The sequence below is a fragment of the Benincasa hispida genome, chromosome 4 (assembly GCF_009727055.1).
Source record: "Benincasa hispida cultivar B227 chromosome 4, ASM972705v1, whole genome shotgun sequence".
In the NCBI taxonomy this organism is placed as follows: domain Eukaryota; kingdom Viridiplantae; phylum Streptophyta; class Magnoliopsida; order Cucurbitales; family Cucurbitaceae; genus Benincasa; species Benincasa hispida.
Window position 1 is genome coordinate 18,978,616 of NC_052352.1, and position 19,481 is coordinate 18,998,096.

Here is a 19,481-nt window from a genome sequence, read left to right on the forward strand (position 1 = left end):
CCAGAATTGAAAGGGAATACTCATGTTTGTACTTAGAATTGATACAGGATTATTCATAGCCTAATTCAAATTTTTTTAGTATTGAAATCCAAAATATGGCTAGAGCTGATCCTCGGGTACTTATGGCCCTACTCTAATAAGTAATTAAAAAACAATATGGGTATAATGTTAATTATAAACGGGTGTGGCAAACTAAGAGAAAAGCGTTAATTTTTGTGTTTGGGGATCAGGAGAAATCATATTCAGAGCTTCCGTATTGGTCGAGTGTTGTTGTGCATTACAATCCTAGAATACGATCGAATTGGTATTTTCTTCCGTCTGATGTGCCAAGTACAATTATTTTTTGTCGAGTTTTCTAGTCCTTCGGTCTTGCAAGAGAAGGGTTCAAATGTTATAGACCATTAATTTAGATTGATGGAACTCATCTCTACGGAAAGTATAAGGGGAAATTATTGACCGTATTATCTATGGAGACAAACAGGCATATATTTTCACTTGCTTTTGCTATTGTTGAAGGTGAAAACTCGTCCAGTTGGTCATGATTTTTGTGGGCATTGCATGAATATGTTATCCAACAAGATGGTATTTTCTTGATTTCTGATGGACATAAGGGCATTCTCGCTACAATTAACAATGAGAAAATTGGTTGGAGTGAACCTAAAGCGTACCATCGATATTGTCTTCATCATGTTGCTAATAATTTTAATATGAAATACAAATTGAAACAATTGAAAGATTTGGTGTTTAAGGCAGAAAATCAACACCAAATGCACAAATTCATTAGGTGCATGAAATAGTTGAAACAATTGAACCTTAAGTGCCTTGAATATTTTTCTGATATTTGAATTGAGAAAATGGACACAATCACATGATGATAGGTATCGCTATGGGTGGATGACAAGCAGTGTAGCTGAATGTATGAATGGTGTTTTCAAATGTGCTAAAATGTTACCAATTACTTCTTTGGTTAGGCTAACATTCTATCGCACAATACTATATTTTAAATGTCAAAGATAAGAGATAAGCGAAACACTCGACCGTAGGGACATATATACAGAATATACCATGAGAAAGCTTAAAAGGTGGGGAAAACGAGTATCTACATATACAGTGACATCTATTGACAGAGAAACTCAAACTTTTGAAGTACAAACTGGCAGTATGATTTCTCCCTATAAAGGCCAACATACACAAGTTGTGAGCTTGAAAGAGGGGCTTGCTCTTGTAATAAGTGGCAGTGATTCAAGATTCCATGTTCTCATATAATTTCGGTTTCTAATTACATGCGTTTGACATACATACCTCTTATTGATGAATGTTAAAAATTGTCCCATTTCAAACGATGTTATGAAGGTCGCTTCCATCTAATACACAACACCCAGAATATTGGTCAGAATTATCATTTACAGAACTTCGTCCAAATGGGATGTACTAAGAGAACAATGTCGACCAAAAAGTACGCAAATTCATAATGAAATGGATTGGAGAGAGGTTAGCCAAAAAGTTCGATGTACAATTTGCAAGGGAGGACATAACAAGCGTACTTGTCCACAATGTACATTAGGTGCTTTCTCTTCTGGTCATTTATGAATTTGTTATGTAATCCATATTTTATGTTTGTTTTTTTTTTTTTGTTTTTTTTTATGTAATTGTATTTTTTATGTAATAGACTTTTGAGTTTGTTATGTAATAAATTTTATTATGTAATTTGAATTTTTTAGGTAATTGATTTTGTTATGGAATTGACTATAAGTAATGTAATTTGAATTTCTTAGCTAATGGATTTTGTTATTTAATGGATTTTTTATGTAATGGAGTTTGTTTATGGAATTGACTATATGTAATGTACTTTAAATTTCTTAGGTAATGGAGCCTGGTCCTTCTAATCCAACTATATCAACAAAATACCCATAATTCACAATCGATATGAGATAGTTCTACTATAGTTTTGGGTTGTCGGAGAAATGAGGCATCTACACAACATACTATCTCGTTTGATCCACGCATTACTCCTTACGTACAACAGGCAGGTTTTCTTGGGGTTACACATATTGGATTTATCCAACTTGATTGACACCTCATTACTGCTTTAGTAGAGCATTGGAGACGAGAAAACCACACATTTCATCTGTCTTGTGGGGAATGTACAATTACGTTGTAGGATGTTGCTATTCAGTTTTAGTTACGAGTGGACGGAGAACCTTTGACAGGTTCATAACAATATGATTGAAAAACTGTATGTGACGAGCTCTTGGGCGTTCTACCAAATGATTTGAAAGGCTTAAGAATGAGTATCCCGTGATTAACGTCCCAATTTCCAGAATTGCCTCCTGATGCCGACGACATCAACGTACATAGGTATGCATGAACATACATCATGCAATTTATTGGAGGATTTTTGTTTGCTGACAAGACAAACATTTTGGTACATCTAATGTTTCTCCCACTACTGTCTAATTTCGAGCATGCTAGTATGTACTCATAGGGTGGTGCCTATCGTGCATGGCTTTATAGAGAACTTTGTCGGACTACTAATACACAAGCATTGGAAATAACAAGGCCACCGATATTACTATATGATAAATTTAAAATTATAGCAGCACAAGTCTAGTTACAAGCCCCAGGTCATCGTACACTTAGTGTCAGATATTATTTCATTTATATATTTATTATGTTATCATTTTGTATGTAAGAACATAAATTAATTGTAATTTTATAATTTTAAATGGACTGGTGTATTAGCTGCCTCCGAATAGTCAGTAAATATATCGCTAGTATACCGACAAATATTTGACAGATGGATGCACAATCAAGCACAATCAAGTAACAAATGTATATACAAATGAAAATTAATTTTTTTTGGGTGTCTAATTATCATTTTTTTCAGATTAATTGGACCTCATACGCACAAGATATTTGGTTATTATTGTTTGATTACTGTTGTGATGGTCAAGATATCTGGTTGACCATTAGCTCTCTTATATGCTTCCATATAGTAGAGTGGCATCATCCAGATCATGTGTTGAGACAGTTCGGTCTGCAACAAACGGTACCTTCGTTATATTATACATTCCCAATACTACACTAGATTGATTTGAGAGGTAAGCATGGCCAAGAATGATGTTGAATTCACCCAAAATACATATTATAATAGCGTGCACGTCATGATCGTTGTGCACATGGAGAAATAATAAATGGACTAACTATATCATATATCTATTTTTCCTGGTACGATTCAATCACGAGGGATTTATCACACCTGACTTCACTTACTATTACTGCAGGGTAAGAGATTTATTATCTTATATTTTCCAAATATATGATGTGAAAATTATTTAATATTAATTTTTTTCATCGTACAGAATAAATTTTGTCCAAAATATATAACAGTACTCAGTACAATACAATATACCAAAGTTGGGTTTAATGTATGACCAAACTTTGGTAAATGTAGAAAGTATTATTCAACAAACAAATGACTCAATGTTGCTGATTGATCGAAGACGTATTCGTCACAGACGACAACGGAACGAGGTGAAGCTAATTTAGAGGCACACAAAGACAACCCCTGTGAGGTAAGCGCCAGGAGGTCGTCTTTTAATTTCATGTAAATTTCTATTTTGAAATTAAAGAACCAATTTCTCTTTTTCTAAAGTAGACTCTACCATATACATGAATTATATTTTTTATTTGTAGAGGGAAGTACAACTTAGTCAAGTCAAAATTTTATTTTTCATATGAATGAAAACAACTACACAACAAAATATATAACTAAGTTTAGTAACAAAGAAATTTGTTAGTTAGAAATAAAAAAAATCATAATAAAAAAAAATAGAAATGGTCAAATCGTGTAGGTACCCTTTCTCTTTGTGGTATTCCACCCACAAGTATGGCTTTTACCAAGTCCACCGGCGCTCTGACATGGTGCCTCTGGATTAAAAGATAATCGTGTACCCGGTATACAATTATCCTCCAACTCAAAACCACCCTATTTTTGTAAATACTTTCAACTTCAACATTATTTTTGAAAAAAAAATTCCTATCTATCCCATTTTTGTTATTACTTTAAGAAACCATAATATTCTTTAACTTTATCCGGTCAAATGTGAAGGGAATGACGCAAGACCATAATTTATTATCGGTCATAAAACAAACATTTTAGTGTAGTATTGTGAAATATCCTAAAGTTTGTACAAACTATCCATAAATTTTATACTTTATATCTAAATACCCTTGAACTTTCAAAAGTTTAAAAAATGTCCTTATACTTTTTTTAAAAAAAAGTTAAAAAATAACGTTTCATTAGTTTTGACGGAAACCATTAGTGTTTTGTTTCTAAAATATTCTTGAACTTTTAGAAATTTTTTTTTAAAAAAAAAAAACCCTTAAACTTAAAATAATAATAATAATAATAATAAAATGTCTTTTATTGTTTGTGCATGACAAACCATTAATAGTCATTTAAAAGATATTCTAGAATTTTCAAAAGTTGTATTAATACTCTTGGCCTTGCAAAAAAAAAAAAAAATAGTAATAATACTCCTATCATTAGTATAGTGATGAATTTTGTTTGAAGTTCTCTTGAGTTCAATTATTTTTTAATGCTCCTATAGTTGGTATAGCAAAACTTTCTTACACCAATTTTCTCACAACAAAATATGAACTAAAATTTCTAAAACATAAAATCTCACAAAAAATCAAAATAAAAAAACTCCCCTTAAACCTTACCAAAATGATAAATAGTCAAATACAAAAATTTATGTATTTGGCTATTAATATATGCACCACTACTAACGTATAACCTTATTAAAACATTGAAGTTCCAAGGTCTTCTTGGTGCTTCCATTATTCACTTTCTTCATTATAATCTGTACACCTTAATTGAAGAGGGAAATTTTTGTTTTTATGAGATAAACAAAGCTTAAACAGTTAACAAGAAGGAGAATAAGATGAGAGAAAAATAGAGAAAATAGAAAAGTGTTAAGTCATAGATTGAAGTAGGGGAGAGAGAGGAAATGAAGAGAGATGATGAGGTGTAAATAAACGGTAAGAGAATTTTTAACTTTTTTTTTAAAAAAATATAAATATAAGAATACTTGATCGACCTAATACATATGAATGATAAGAATATAAATAAGAGTGGTCTAAGTGCAAGCATATACCATCGATGAAATAATAAATCTTGGAGTATTCCAAGAGTTGAATCTCACAAAACTATATATGCAATTCAATTGTTCTAAGAAAGAGTTTTTTGATGCAAACCAATGGGGTAACTATAAATAAGTGACTTTGAGGTTTAACATTGATAAAAAGAGTAAACAAGAGTGTTGAACAGGGATACAGTTATGTTTCAACCAAAAGGCCGATAGTGTGCTTTGGGTAATATGACTGCATCATATCTGGATAGTAAAATAGTCATAGACAGAAAACTCTCCTGTATCAAGTTTTTTTAGAAGCTATAGGCAGCTAATGCCTATATTTCCATGGTTAGCTGGATCTTATATTAATTTACATACAATTTTTTTTATCATATGGTGTCTTTTATTTCTAAGGCGGCGTGATAATCCTTTTTCTAGGCTCTTAGTCCCATATCCTTTTGTGACATTGGTTTATATCCTAACTTTCTCAATATTAAGACTCGATTAGATTGCTAAATTAAGTTATCAATTTTAATTTAACTATATATTTCCATAAACTCAACAAATAAAATGCATAAATCAAAGAAGTAACATAAGCATTAATCAAACCATGAAACCCTAGGGTGAACCCCTTAGAAAATTTAGCTAATGATTAAGAACAAATGAATAGATGTTGTTAGATCATAAATCATGATTACAAGATAAATGTTCAGCAAATGAAAAGAAGAGATAAATAGAAAAGTGCATAAATGAACTACAGTAGTGCTAGAAAATACAATATAATGATGTTTTAAGGCAATCTCTCACTCTCTAAGAGTGATTCTCCTTTCTCAATGATGAAGCTTATCACTCCACAAGTTTTCATGGAGTAGAGATAACCCAGAGCTCTCAAACTTTAGAGGAACTTTCATTATTGAAGCTCTCTGATTGGGAAGGGTGAGATTTCTTCCAAGAAGGGTAGAATTTTGTGTATGGGTCATGGTCTCTTGAAAAGAAAAGCTTTCCATTCTTTTATAGGCCTAAATTGGCTTGAAGAACGGTGGAATTTCATGTTCTGAATATTTACCCAATATTTTAGGCGTTAAATAACGACTTTGACGGAGAAAACAACAACCAGAATGATTGGGCACAAATCTGAAAAATTAGGATTTTTTTTTATGCGGGTGCATCAACTTTAGGCGATGTTGTCACATTGAACAAAAATCTATAAAACAATTAAAATCAATGGCAAAAAACTCATAAAATCAGACCAAACTAGTAAAAGTATATTTACATTAGAAGTAAAAGTATATTTACATTAGAGGACATATATTTAACAATTTAAACTAATTTAAACCATTTAAGGGGAAAATATCATGCATATAGCAACTTTTACTATAAAAATGTACCAAAATGGATGGTAAAAATATGCATTTTTTGACATCTATCAATACTAATAGATTTTTGAAAGTTTAGGGATATTTTTGCAATTAGGTATTAACTATTTTTGTCCATATATTAATCGTGAGGGCATTTTTATATTTTTCTATAAGTTTTAAAGGTATTTTTGGAATTTTTAAAATTACAAGAATATTTTTTGAACAAAACCGTACATGTTTTCTCCTAAAACTAGTAATAAAATACTTTTGAATTTTTTTTTAGAAGTTTAAGGATATTTTTTAAACGTTCGAAAGTTGAAAGCATTTTTCATACAAAGTATAGAGTTCGTCAACACTTTTTTTTTTTTTTTTATAACTTTTAACTTATATTATTTAATAACATCTTAAATATTCAAAGGCCTCGTAATGCTATAGTTTTTCTGCAACACTCACCAACCAACTCTCAATTTGTGTAGTGACCCCTCTCTCTTATTTTCTTCTCAAAATAAAATAAAATAATTATAAAAAAAATCATAATATTTCTCTATAAATTGTATTTGTCATCATTATCAACCATATGGAATATACTTCTATGCCACTTTTCCTTTCACTTATCATTTCATTCCAACCCTACCACTCCACTCTCAATTTCAATGGTGCATTTTCTCCTTTTCATCACTTCCATATATTTTCTTTTTCTTTTTTTGTAATTTCATAAATATCGGACAACTTCTGTAAATTTCACTGGAATATCCACATCGTATTGATGACTTTAACAACTTTTTCTATAAATAACATATTTTTACTTAGATTAAAATATAATCCTATTTTTTAAATTTATTTAATTTCATATCATACATTTTCAATTGTCTAATTTTAATAGTGTAATTTCAATAATTTTAAATAAATCCTTCAAAATTAATAACTTTATCTAAATTAATTAAATAATAATAATAATTTTCAAAACTAAAAATATAATTTGTGGATATGTTTTCAAAATTTATAATAAAAATGTTAATGGATAACAAAAATATTTTTAAGAAATCAATAATGGTACAATTCATTGAAAGTACCTAAATTAAAATTCGACAAATATATATGGGCCAAAATAGAATTTTAACTTTTAATTTTTATTTTATCTACTCTTTTAATTAAATATTTTTAATAATAATATATTTTTTTAGAAAAAAGTAGTGTCATGTTGGACCGGTTGGTGAGCGCGGTTGGTGGGTGGATTCAAAGTGCTGACCGGACGTTTTCCAACTTTTTCTTACGTGGCCCCATATTTTTTAATTATTATTATTTTTCCTTTTTTTTATTCCATGCTTTCACATTTTATTTTATCCAAAATTAAAACACAGATATAGGTATCACAAACGAAGACACTCGTGTAAATAAAGATTATTTAAATTAATAATTAATTTTTTTTTAAAAAAATCCTGATGGTGTTTATCGAGCAACAAAAAATCAAAAAGTAAAAAAACTAAATCAATCTAAATCGATTTAATGGTTTGATTTGATTTTGTTTTTTCATATAAAGTTGGACATCTTAATATATATCGGGAGAAAACAATAATATTAGTTTGGCCTTTTTTTTTTTTTTTTTGTTAGAAAAATCAATCAAAATCGAATCGATCCAACAATATATATATACCTTTAAAAGATAAACTATATTTCAGTATTTTAATTATTATAGTGCATATATATTTGTTATTTAGAAAAAAAATCCAATTATTATGGAGCGTATATGTATTTTATTTAAAAAAATGCTAAGAAAATAAACCAAAAATGTCAAATTTCAATATATATATAGTTTGAGATTAATTTTAATTTGGTCAATGTGACTTGATATAATCTTCGTTTACAATTTAACGGCTATATATTTTTTCTTCTTTTGAAACTATAAGTTTAATATTTAAACTTCGAGGCTTGAGTTAAATAGGTAACTTTAAAAGGTATTTAATTTGTTTTTAAACTTTAAATTTCATGTTGATAAATCTTTTGGGTTTTCAAATTTGTGTAATAGTACATTCAACAAGAAATATTTAAAATAAATGTATTTTAAATTCTGTATTCAAATGGCAAGTAAAAATAAATTAAAATGTGTATTAATATAAGCTTTTAATTTTGATTTATTAATAGAAAATCAAAATATTTTAACTCGATACAATTGTGCAAAAATCTAAATCAATTGATTGTAGAGGGTACCATATTTGACCACAATAACATATAATAAATACTTTTTAAATTCTGTATTCAAATGGCAATTAAAAATAAATTAAAATGTTTATTAATATAAGCTTTTAATTTTGATTTATTAATAGAAAATCAAAATATTTTAACTCGATACAAATGTGCAAAAATCTAAATCAATTGATTGTAGAGGGTACCATATTTGACCACAATAACATATAATAAATATTTGACCAGCAAGATTCTGTTTCAACCATATAAATTTAACTATGTAACATAAATCAAGACATTGAGTCAATTAACCCAAAAACATCATAACTTATTCTCTAATATATAATTAAATAAAACCGGCTTTCGAAATAAATAAAGAAATGAATAAACCCATGCTTTTTATTCTTATTTTGATTAACGTATAGTGTTGGTCTCTAAATTTGAGGTTTAGAGGTTTGTATTTATTTTATTTCAGTTTTATTTTTTTTAAAAAAAGAGGTTTTTGTTTATATAATCCCTAAAACTTTTAAAAATATCTAATATCTAAGTTCATATTCTTTTAATTATGCATCTAACGCTCATAATTTGAAGATCTTAAAAAATTCAAAATTTCTAAACATTTATGGTAGGGGTGAGCATCGGTCGGACGGGGTCGATTTTCTATGAAAATCGCTACCGAAACTGCTCTCTTCGGTTTATAAAAGTCAAAATCACTCATCAAAAGGTTTTTGCTTAAACCAATCAGTCGGTTTGGGGTCGGTCAGTTTCGGTTTAAACCCCCTTTTTTTTTTTTTTTTTTAGTTTTGACCTTTTTTTACTTCTTCCGGTATCAGTTTTCAATTACGGTACCTATGATCTCATTTATATACCTATGATCTATTCTCATTTATATACCCATGATCTTCCCCTTATCTAACCAATGTGGAACTTTGGTCGTATTCCCAACACTGCACTGTGGATAAACCACTGTCCTGAAAGCAATTACGGCACGACCTAGGCGTTAATCGTTATGTCGATTGCTCCCCAAGATTAAATTAGCTTCAAAATTCAAGCATGCACTTATCAAAAAATAAACTAGAATCGATGAGAAGGTTGCTCAGAACAGAAGAACAATTTAATGAAAATAGAAGAGGAAGTAAGAACAATCAGTCGTGTGTCTCCTTTCTCATATATGATATCTATTAAATAGTAGAGGAGACAGAAACAGATGAACAACCATATGAACATTGTAGCAGACGAATGGTCATATGAATGTTCATAAATAGGCAAATGAACAGGGGCAAAAGAATAGTCTAGAAAACGGTCAAACAAAACGGTCAAAAAAATATTAAGAAAATGATTTATTAAAAAGAATTAAATAATTAAGTAATAAAAATTTATTTCTTTTTCAATGGAAAAACAAGCTCAAAGAATTCTATAATCCTATATTCACATACGGATCTATCATTCAAGCACATAAATATGTATGCAACACTATCTTGAGCATAACCGATAAATACACAATCAAAAGTTTTATATCTTACCATAGATTTCTTAAATGCAGGATATGGTACCTTAGCCAAACATCTCACACCCTCAGGTAAGAGAGATTAGATGCATATTTCTAGAGTTTGTAAGGTGTCTTATTCAGTTTTTTGTGAGATACTCTGTTCAGAATGAAATATGCAGAAAGCACAACTTCCCCCCACATCCTACAAGTTATCAAACAATCCAGAACTTAACAACATAACATTCATCATTTCCGTAAGAGTTCTATTTTTACGTTCTACTACACCATTTTGTTGTGGTGAATAAGGTGCAGTAAATTCATGAATAATTTATTTGATTCACAAAATTTTTTAAGCGTACTATCATTGTATTCACCGAATCACACCACTTTTTGACCTTAACCTTTCAATCTTCGTGTCTAATTGATTCTCCACTTCTGCTTTATATTTCAAAAACATATTACCAACTTCATCTTTTGTTTTTAAAAGATAGATTTTAGTATATCTAGAAAAATCATAAACAAAAGAAATGTAGTAATTTTTCTACCTCTACTTGTGGTGTTTTTGAAATCAGCTAAATTAGAGTGAATCAGTTCTAGTAATTCTGTACTTCTAGATGTGACAGGTTTAAAAGGTTTCTTGATAAACTTTGTTTCTACACAAACATGACGTTTACTAATTTCATGTGTTTCAGATGCATTAATCAATTTAAATCCTTAAGTTTCTTAACCAATGCAAAATTCACATGATCTAGTCTACCGTGCCACATATCAAAAGACTCAACTATGTAAGCAGAATTAGAAGTACTTGCACTCATCAAATTTGTAACAGGAGCAATATTTAATACAAAAAGACCATCAGTAAGATATCGCTTACCACCAAAGTCTCCATTTTTTGTGAGAACAACCTTGTCAACTTCTAGGACAACCTTAAGCCCAACTCGATTCAGTAGACTCCCAGATACCAAGTTCCTACGTAAGGAAGGTACATACAATACATTAATTAAGGATAAAGTTTTTCTAGAGGTTAATTTTAAAAGAACATTTCCTTTTCCAAGCACTTCTATTGTGGCAGAGTTACCCATGAACGCACATTCTTTGTCAGTAGTTTCCTTGTAGTCATGGATGAGCTCTCGATTTGAGCAGAAATGTCTCGAAGCTTCGGTGTCAAGTATCTAGTCAATTTTGTTTTCCACAAGGTTTGCTTCCACAACAGCCATGATTACGTCATCTTGTTCAGCAAGATTAGCTTGTGGTGTAGGTCGTTAATTTGGCATTCCTTTCCTTTGACTGCATTGGAAGGATTTGTAATTTGTGCCCAAGTTTCTTGACATAGCAAATCAATTTTTTCTTTTCAATCTTCCCATTAGCAGTTTGTAATGTTCATTCTTTTGAGAGGAATTTTTCTTTCCAGGCTGTTTTTTATGATTTTTGAACCTGTCTTTGTTAACAGCAGAAGATTCAACCAAATTAGCATTAACTGGATTTAGATTTCCAGAAATTAGCTTATCGTTTAGCCTATTGGCTTCTTCCGTGTGCATGTGACTGATTAACTCCTGGAGTGTCAGATCCTTCTTTTTTTGTTTTAGATGATTTCTATAGTCGCTCCAAGATGGGGAAAATTCTCAAGCAATATATTTGCTTGGAGAACTTCACACATTTTCATGCCCTCGGTCAGAACTTTGGCCATCAAATTTTCATATTCATGTATCTACTCCACTATACATTTCTTGTCCGTCATCTGGAATTATAGTCATTTACTGATGACGTACTTCTTGCGGCCAACATCATCTCCTCCATATCAGGACTCCAACATACTCCAAATTAATTACCTTTGCTGACTTTTAGACCACAAACAAATCAAACATCGAATCTGTCATATGATTTAACAAATGGCCACAGACTGTTTTGTTGTCTTTCTCGTACTTTTCAAGACTAATCGTAGAGGACTGCTTTGATTGATTAGAAACATTAAGGGATTTTTTTTAGGATTCTGGATCAGAGATAGTATGTCCTTCTCGATATCAGCAGACGTTTCCGTGGTGAGGATGTAATCAATCTCTAGTTGCTCAAAGAAAATCAATAATTTCTGAGACCAGTAGTGATAATTTGCTCCATTTAGTGGTTTGAGCTTGGACAAATTGGTGAGAACCTTACCATTCTTGATCGACATCTAGTTAATTGCTTTCAGAGCAGTAGGTTCTTCACGACGCAGCAACTCTTCATAACATATGTTCTAACATTGAATTGGTAATTCAACCTTTTTACTTTTTAAGCCTGAACCAACTACGACATTAACTACAATTATTTTAGAATGTGACAAATAAATGTTTTCCATGATAGTATGGAAACAAGTGTGTTTGATTTTATCCACATGTTTTTCAATTTGTGGGTTCCTTCCATTTGTTGAGGGAGGTTCTAATTTCTATACTCTTATATAAATTTTATGTTGGCTAAAAAAATGGATAATCTTTTTCATTCAGAGTGTTTGGAGCGTTAAGTTTAGTTTTGAAGTATGGAATTAATATGTGAGAGTTAGAAAATCTGTATTTAGAGTGTAGAGCTATTTAGTTAGAACTAGATAGAGGGGAAAGGGAAAAAATCAAAAGGGAAATATGGAGTTTTTCGATAAGTATGCAAAAGAGAGAATAAAGAGAAGATTAATTTTCTTTATAAATGTGCAATACTATTGAAGTCGATGAAGTTGAGTTATTTAACAAGTACTTATGAAGTGGCTTGACCAAACACTCCTTTATTCTTAATAATTAATAACAATTGCGAATTAATATTTATCTTACAAATATTAATTGAATTTAGGTTTAAATCTTATTTTGGTCCCTAAACTTTGAATAATGTTCTATTTTGGTCCCAAAACTTTTTAAAATGTTTGTTTTAATCCCTGAATTTTGAATATTGTTTTATTTTGGTCCATGAACTTTAAAAAAAGTTCGTTTTAGTCTATGAATTTTTAAAAAGTACTTCTTTTGGTTTATGACGTATTAAGATTTTGTTAGAGAATGGCAAGGTGACTACGCTAAAGATGTATGTTTCAATTTTGAATAAGGTGGTAAAGGGGAGAATTTAAAAGATATTTTTAATTCAAAATTTTAGTCATTTAATATTTTGGTATGTTGGTTGCATTTTATTTCACATTCATATTGCTCAATACATCTAAAGCATAGTCATTCAAAAATACGAACTCCCTCACATTTCTTTAAAGAGTTCAGATGATTTTAATAATAGGGACTAAAATAAATACATTTTATAAATTTAGAGACCAAGATAAAACAAGATTCAAAATTGACTAAAATAAGATTTAAACCTTCAATTTACATGATTATTGGCAGCCTTAAAATCTTTGGAAAGGAATAATAATAATGATTTGATCTGCAGCCATTAGTTTAAAGAAAGGAATAATAATAATGATTTGATCTGCAGCCATTAGTTTAATGCACCAGTGGAAATATGGTTTTGACTATATAATGGTATGTTATTTTCTATTTATATAAAAAACTCAAATACTATTTTAGTCTCTATATTTTTTTATTTTAGTTCATTTTGGTCCTTATACTTTTAAAAAGTTGTCATTTTAGTCTCTTCATTTTCACTTTGAAAGGATAAAAATGGTCGCTTTTTCAAAAGTTCAATGATCAAAATGAACTAAAGTTGAAAAGTACAATGACTAAAATGAACATTTTTAAAACATAGGGACCAAAATGAACTAAAATTAAAAGTATAGGGATCAAAATGAACATTTTGAAAGTTGAGGACCAAGATGAAAAAAGACTAAAACTACCCGAACAAAAGGAATATTAAAAAAAAAAAATTTAAAAAAAAACGATATGTCATTTTAAGTTTGACGTTTTGAGGTAAGCATAATCAAATTACTAACCTAAAAAAAATCTACCTTTATCCAAGTTTCATTTACCTCTTTTTACTTTTTGTTTCAAAGACATCCCAAGTGTTATTCACTTTAATGTTAAAAAAAATGATTTATTAGATTTAATTTTGTTTAGGACGAATGTGGAAGAGAAAAATTTGAATCTCTGACTTATGTCAACTAGAACTATGTTCACATTAGTATTCATAGACTACATCAACTAGAGATATGTTTACAGTTGATGTTTATGGACTTTTTTCTTTTTACAATATGTGGAGTGAGAAAATTGAACCTTTAACTTAAAAATTGACACTGCAAATTTATATTAATTGTATTATACTCTATTGATGGGTGTTCATTGACTTTAATTACGTTATATAGTGATTTTTTTCAAAATAAATATTTACATATAGAATGTTTTGGGGTTGGTATCAATTAAAAAAAAAAAAAAAACCCAACTACCACCACCTTTCTCATGAAAAAAGTATGAATAAATAATTTTCACCACCCAAATCCCCCAAATTATATATATCCATTAAACCTAAAAAGTAATGATATTAATAGTTAGCGAAGATAGACAAAACCAAAATATGTTTTTTTTAAAAAAACCAAAATGTTGTAATATGTATAACATTAAAATGGAATAAGTCTTGAAGATAAAAATAATAAGTTAACTAGAAAATAATATTAATTATTAACTGATAAAAAAAATTACAAGTTAGTAGTAAGTCAATGAATCATTATATCTGAACAAAAAATTAAGAATCATTATTGGCTAAATAAATTCGTTTATTCTAATTTAAAATGAAAAATTGGAAGTATTTGGATACATTGTTTTTTTCGTTCATGCATTATGTTAGATATTCGTATTTCAATTTTATCTATAAATTCTACTTTCCATAATAACTAACACAATACCAAATTGATTATAGCTTAATAAATTAAGATATTATTACAAAGTTTAATATTAGTTTAAGCTTTTAATTTGATCGGGGATTTAATATATTTATTTTAATTATTTGTTCTCCTTCAATCCCACTAATACAATATGAGCTAGCAACTAAAGTTGTTTTATAATTAAAAATAATTAAAAGTAATTTTGCTGCAATTTTTTGTTCAAAAGTTTTTATGAATATGTATGGTTAGGATTCACTAACTTACTAACTTAAATCTTATAAACATTTTTTTTTTAGAAAATAAACTTCACCAATCACCAATCTAAATCACTGATTTATTTGTTTTTTTTTTTTCTTTCACCAACCAATGTAAGAAAAATCTGAAATTTTTAGTTGAATTCATATTTAGAAGTGTTCGGTATTTGTTTTTGTTTGAATGATGTGCTTAAATTGCATCGTTAGTTTAAAGAAACCAAGCTGAACAGCTAAACTACAAAACTTTATTTACTTTTTGTTCCGTCTCCACGGCACCTAATTTTCTAATAATAATAAGAATAATAAATAAAAATAAATTGAAGCGTGGCTTCTCCCTCCTTCGACTTGCTAGGCTGCACTGGCGTCTATATAAAATCCATGTCTGCTCAATTTTCCATTGCAGCGAAGAACGGCCACGGAAATCGAAGAAGCCAACTGAACAATGGCTCTTTCCAGCAGTTCTCTCATTCCCACCAAATCTTTTGTTGGGACTCAGACCCTTCTTCCTTCCTCTAAGCCTCACCATTGTTCTCTCTACTCCAACGATCAAAAGCCCATGCGGATCGTCGCTCAAGCTTCTGAGTCTGCGAACAAACCTGTGGTTTCCGAGCCACCGATGGAGAAGAAATCTGTTGCATCGGCTGTGGCGAACTCGACGGTGAAGACGGCTCAGAAGTTGGGTTCTGAGAAATGGACTCCCGATAGTTGGAGGTCGAAGAAAGCTCATCAGCTTCCCGAGTATCCGAATCAAGAGGAGCTCCAATCGGTGCTTCAAACGCTGGAAGCATTTCCACCACTCGTCTTCGCTGGAGAGGCGAGGAGCCTGGAGGAACGTTTAGCAGAGGCGGCAATGGGGAATGCTTTCCTTCTACAAGGTGGGGATTGTGCTGAGAGCTTTAAGGAATTTAACGGCAATAACATTCGTGATACATTCAGGGTTCTTCTTCAAATGGGTGCTGTTCTAATGTTTGGAGGACAAATGCCAGTCATTAAGGTCTCATTTCGTTTGCTTCTCTGTCTAATTTTTCTTTTGATTTTGGCCTCGTTTTTCTCTTTGGTTTCGGTAAAATTGATCCGTGAATCTGGAAATTTTGTTGTTAAGGTTGGTAGAATGGCCGGCCAGTTTGCAAAGCCGAGGTCAGACTCGTTAGAAGAGAAGGACGGTGTAAAGCTACCAAGTTACAGGGGCGATAATATCAATGGCGATGCGTTTGATGAGAAGTCGAGGATTCCAGATCCTCAAAGGTTGATTCGGGCTTACTGTCAATCTGCTGCAACTTTGAATCTTTTGAGGGCTTTTGCCACTGGTGGTTATGCAGCCATGCAGAGGGTCACACAGTGGAACTTGGATTTTGCAGAGCATAGCGAGCAAGGAGATAGGTATTTGTTTTAATTCAGATTCTTTCATCTTATCGAGTTTATCCGGGTCAAATTTTGGGCGTTTAAAGGAGTTGAGTCAACCCATTTTATTTTTCTCATAAAAAAGATCTTAATGAATCTTCAAGGTTCCTCTGGCTTCTGATTTCCCTTTTTCTTTTGATAAGAATTCTCAGGCTTTTGATGATTCTTTTTTTCCATGCCCTTTCCCCTCCATGCATCTTTAATTCTGTATTAAGTGTAGAGATCTTTAAAAACAATCACTTCATAAGAATCATAACTACAAACGTTGAATTCTTTTATAATTGTCCAAACTTGTCAGTGATCGGTCTCAATTAATTTAAGTATTTAACTTAACTTTGTGCCCAGCCAATAAACTTTATACATTCGTAATAATTGGAGAACAAGGAAAGTTAACCTTCTTTCATGGGGAACTGAATGCTTTGTTTCTGATTATGCACATTATTCTTCATATGCAAGAATAGATTAGAGATATAATTGACATTAATTTTTACTTTCTTTGGTTCTAAATCTTTTATTATTATTGTGTTTCAGATACCAAGAACTCGCCCACCGAGTTGATGAGGCCCTTGGATTCATGGCTGCCGCTGGACTCACTATTGATCATCCTATCATGACTGCAACCGATTTCTGGACATCTCATGAATGCTTACTCTTGCCTTATGAGCAGTCACTTACGCGGTTGGATTCGACATCTGGTCTTTACTATGACTGCTCTGCTCATATGCTTTGGGTGGGTGAACGAACCAGACAGTTGGATGGTGCACATGTTGAATTCTTAAGAGGGGTTGCCAATCCCCTAGGGATTAAAGTAAGTGCATCTGATTAAGCTACCAGATTTGTTCGTTTTGTTGATAATTTGGTAACAAGGACATGTCCTATATTGTTTTTGAGAGATCCCATGTCGAAAAACGATGCTATCTGATGTTATATAAGTTGATGTGGAAGGTAGCAGAAATATGTTTTATGTTCTCATGTCCTGAAAAAGCTCCTTTTATACACTATTTGGATCGTATTCCTCATGTGAACATGTATTTGACCGTCTTGACTAAATAACTTGAATCTTATGGTGTAGGTAAGTGATAAGATGAATCCAAGCGAGCTAGTTAAGATCATTGAGATATTAAATCCTCAAAACAAGCCAGGGAGGATTACAGTGATCACCAGAATGGGAGCTGAGAATATGAGAGTGAAGCTTCCTCATCTGATCAGAGCTGTTCGCAGGTCTGGGCAAATTGTCACATGGGTCTCCGATCCTATGCATGGGAACACTATCAAAGCCCCCTGTGGTCTCAAGACCCGCCCCTTCGACGCTATCAGGGTATGATATCAATCTTTTGTTATTCAATTGCTGGGCTAGATCAGAAAGGCATGATTAATAGAACATAAAGTTACTCCTAATTCCTAAATAGTATGATATTTCATAATTTTAGCATATAATGAGTACATTTAACTATGTGACATTGATTTTTATTCGATCCAACCATTATGGTTTCTCAATCAGTTCATAACCATTCGAGTATTAACTTTCATATCCAAATCTCTAGATCCACCCCTAAAAATTGCTTGGAACTGGTGCTGGATGGACAGAAATAGCAATATTCAGCTAAATTTCTTATTTCAAGTACTTCACCATCCTTTTCATTCACTTAATGAAAATTCTGTATCCTTTTTCTAAAAGAAAATATTTCCAGTATTTCGCGGCGAGGGAAATATTTGCTAGAGAAGAGTAAGAAGGTATTGTAGATAGTTTTTTGTCTGTCCACGTAGAGATGGCCATTTGGTAGGATATTGGGACTTGGAAAGATTTTTGTGGTCAGAGTGTTCTTAAAGAATTGTGGTAGGTAGGTAAGCAGGGTAGGTATGTTTCAGTTTCCCTATCACCAAGTTGGTTGCACCTTTTGAACAAATTTTTAGATTATGACAATTTTCACCAACTCTTTAAGTTGCTTGTTTTACATTTCATTGTGGGTCATCCAAGTTGGGGGAAAAAACTCTTGAAGCTAACAACAAATATAACAAGAAGTTTTGACTAATTTGTCAATCTATGTTTGTCTGAAGAAAGCAAGTAATATGGAGGTTTGTGTTGGCAGGCTGAGGTGAGAGCCTTTTTTGATGTGCACGAGCAAGAGGGCAGCCATGCTGGGGGAGTTCACTTGGAGATGACTGGGCAGAATGTGACCGAATGCATTGGTGGGTCGAGAACCGTAACCTTTGATGACTTGAGCTCACGCTACCACACCCACTGTGATCCTAGGCTCAATGCTTCACAATCCCTCGAGCTCGCCTTCGTTATCGCCGAGCGATTCAGGAAGAGGAGGATCAAGTTGCAAACATCTCTTCCCTCTTCTGGCCTGTAAAATGCTTTAATAAAGTTTGTCCTTGTAATATTATCCTTGTCCTTTTCAATCTTCTGCTGCCTCCTCTCTTGGCTGTATCAATATCAATTATGGTATTTATCTACTTTTCTTTCGTTGTATACTTTGTATTACACTGAAAACTATTGGTTTGGCATTGGGACCCTCATAAATAGAAATGGGTTAAACTAGACCTTGCCATTCCTATATGAAGCTTTGAGTGTTAGTTTATCTCATTCTCCATTTGTAAAGATTTTGAATTAAATGTTTATGCTTTTGTAAATTATAGTTCATCGTTTTCATTATTGTTTATTTTCTCGGGGGTTGTATTATGATAAGAGTCAATTACACCAAAAAATCATGGTCATTATTAAAATATAGAGAGTCCTAATTTCAAAAGGGTCTTCTTCACATTAAACACTATCTATGTCTAGCCGTGCAACATATTTAGATTGGTCGAGTACAAGTCCATAAGATAGGCGATCAACTTGGATACCTAAGAAGAGTCGGTTTCCAATAACTTTCACAT

The 19,481-nt window shown here is 31.4% G+C and overlaps 1 protein-coding gene across 1 annotated transcript; it reads left to right on the forward strand.

Moving 5' to 3' along the window:
• Window positions 1-15,528: 15,528 nt before the first annotated feature.
• Window positions 15,529-19,198, forward strand: LOC120074983 (phospho-2-dehydro-3-deoxyheptonate aldolase 1, chloroplastic). Its single transcript, XM_039028110.1, has 5 exons — window positions 15,529-16,191; window positions 16,300-16,577; window positions 17,130-17,406; window positions 17,671-17,916; window positions 18,689-19,198. The coding sequence occupies exons 1-5, from the start codon at window positions 15,640-15,642 to the stop codon at window positions 18,953-18,955; spliced, it is 1,620 nt and encodes a 539-aa protein (XP_038884038.1). The 5' UTR covers window positions 15,529-15,639; the 3' UTR covers window positions 18,956-19,198.
• Window positions 19,199-19,481: the final 283 nt, after the last annotated feature.

Bases quoted from the DNA above. Each gene is read 5' to 3' on its own strand.
- LOC120074983 (XM_039028110.1), top strand. From the start codon at position 15,640: ATGGCTCTTTCCAGCAGTTCTCTCATTCCCACCAAATCTTTTGTTGGG. The intron at 16,578-17,129 runs GTATTTGTTTTA...ATTGTGTTTCAG, and splicing joins CATAGCGAGCAAGGAGATAG to ATACCAAGAACTCGCCCACC. The intron at 17,407-17,670 runs GTAAGTGCATCT...CTTATGGTGTAG, and splicing joins CCAATCCCCTAGGGATTAAA to GTAAGTGATAAGATGAATCC.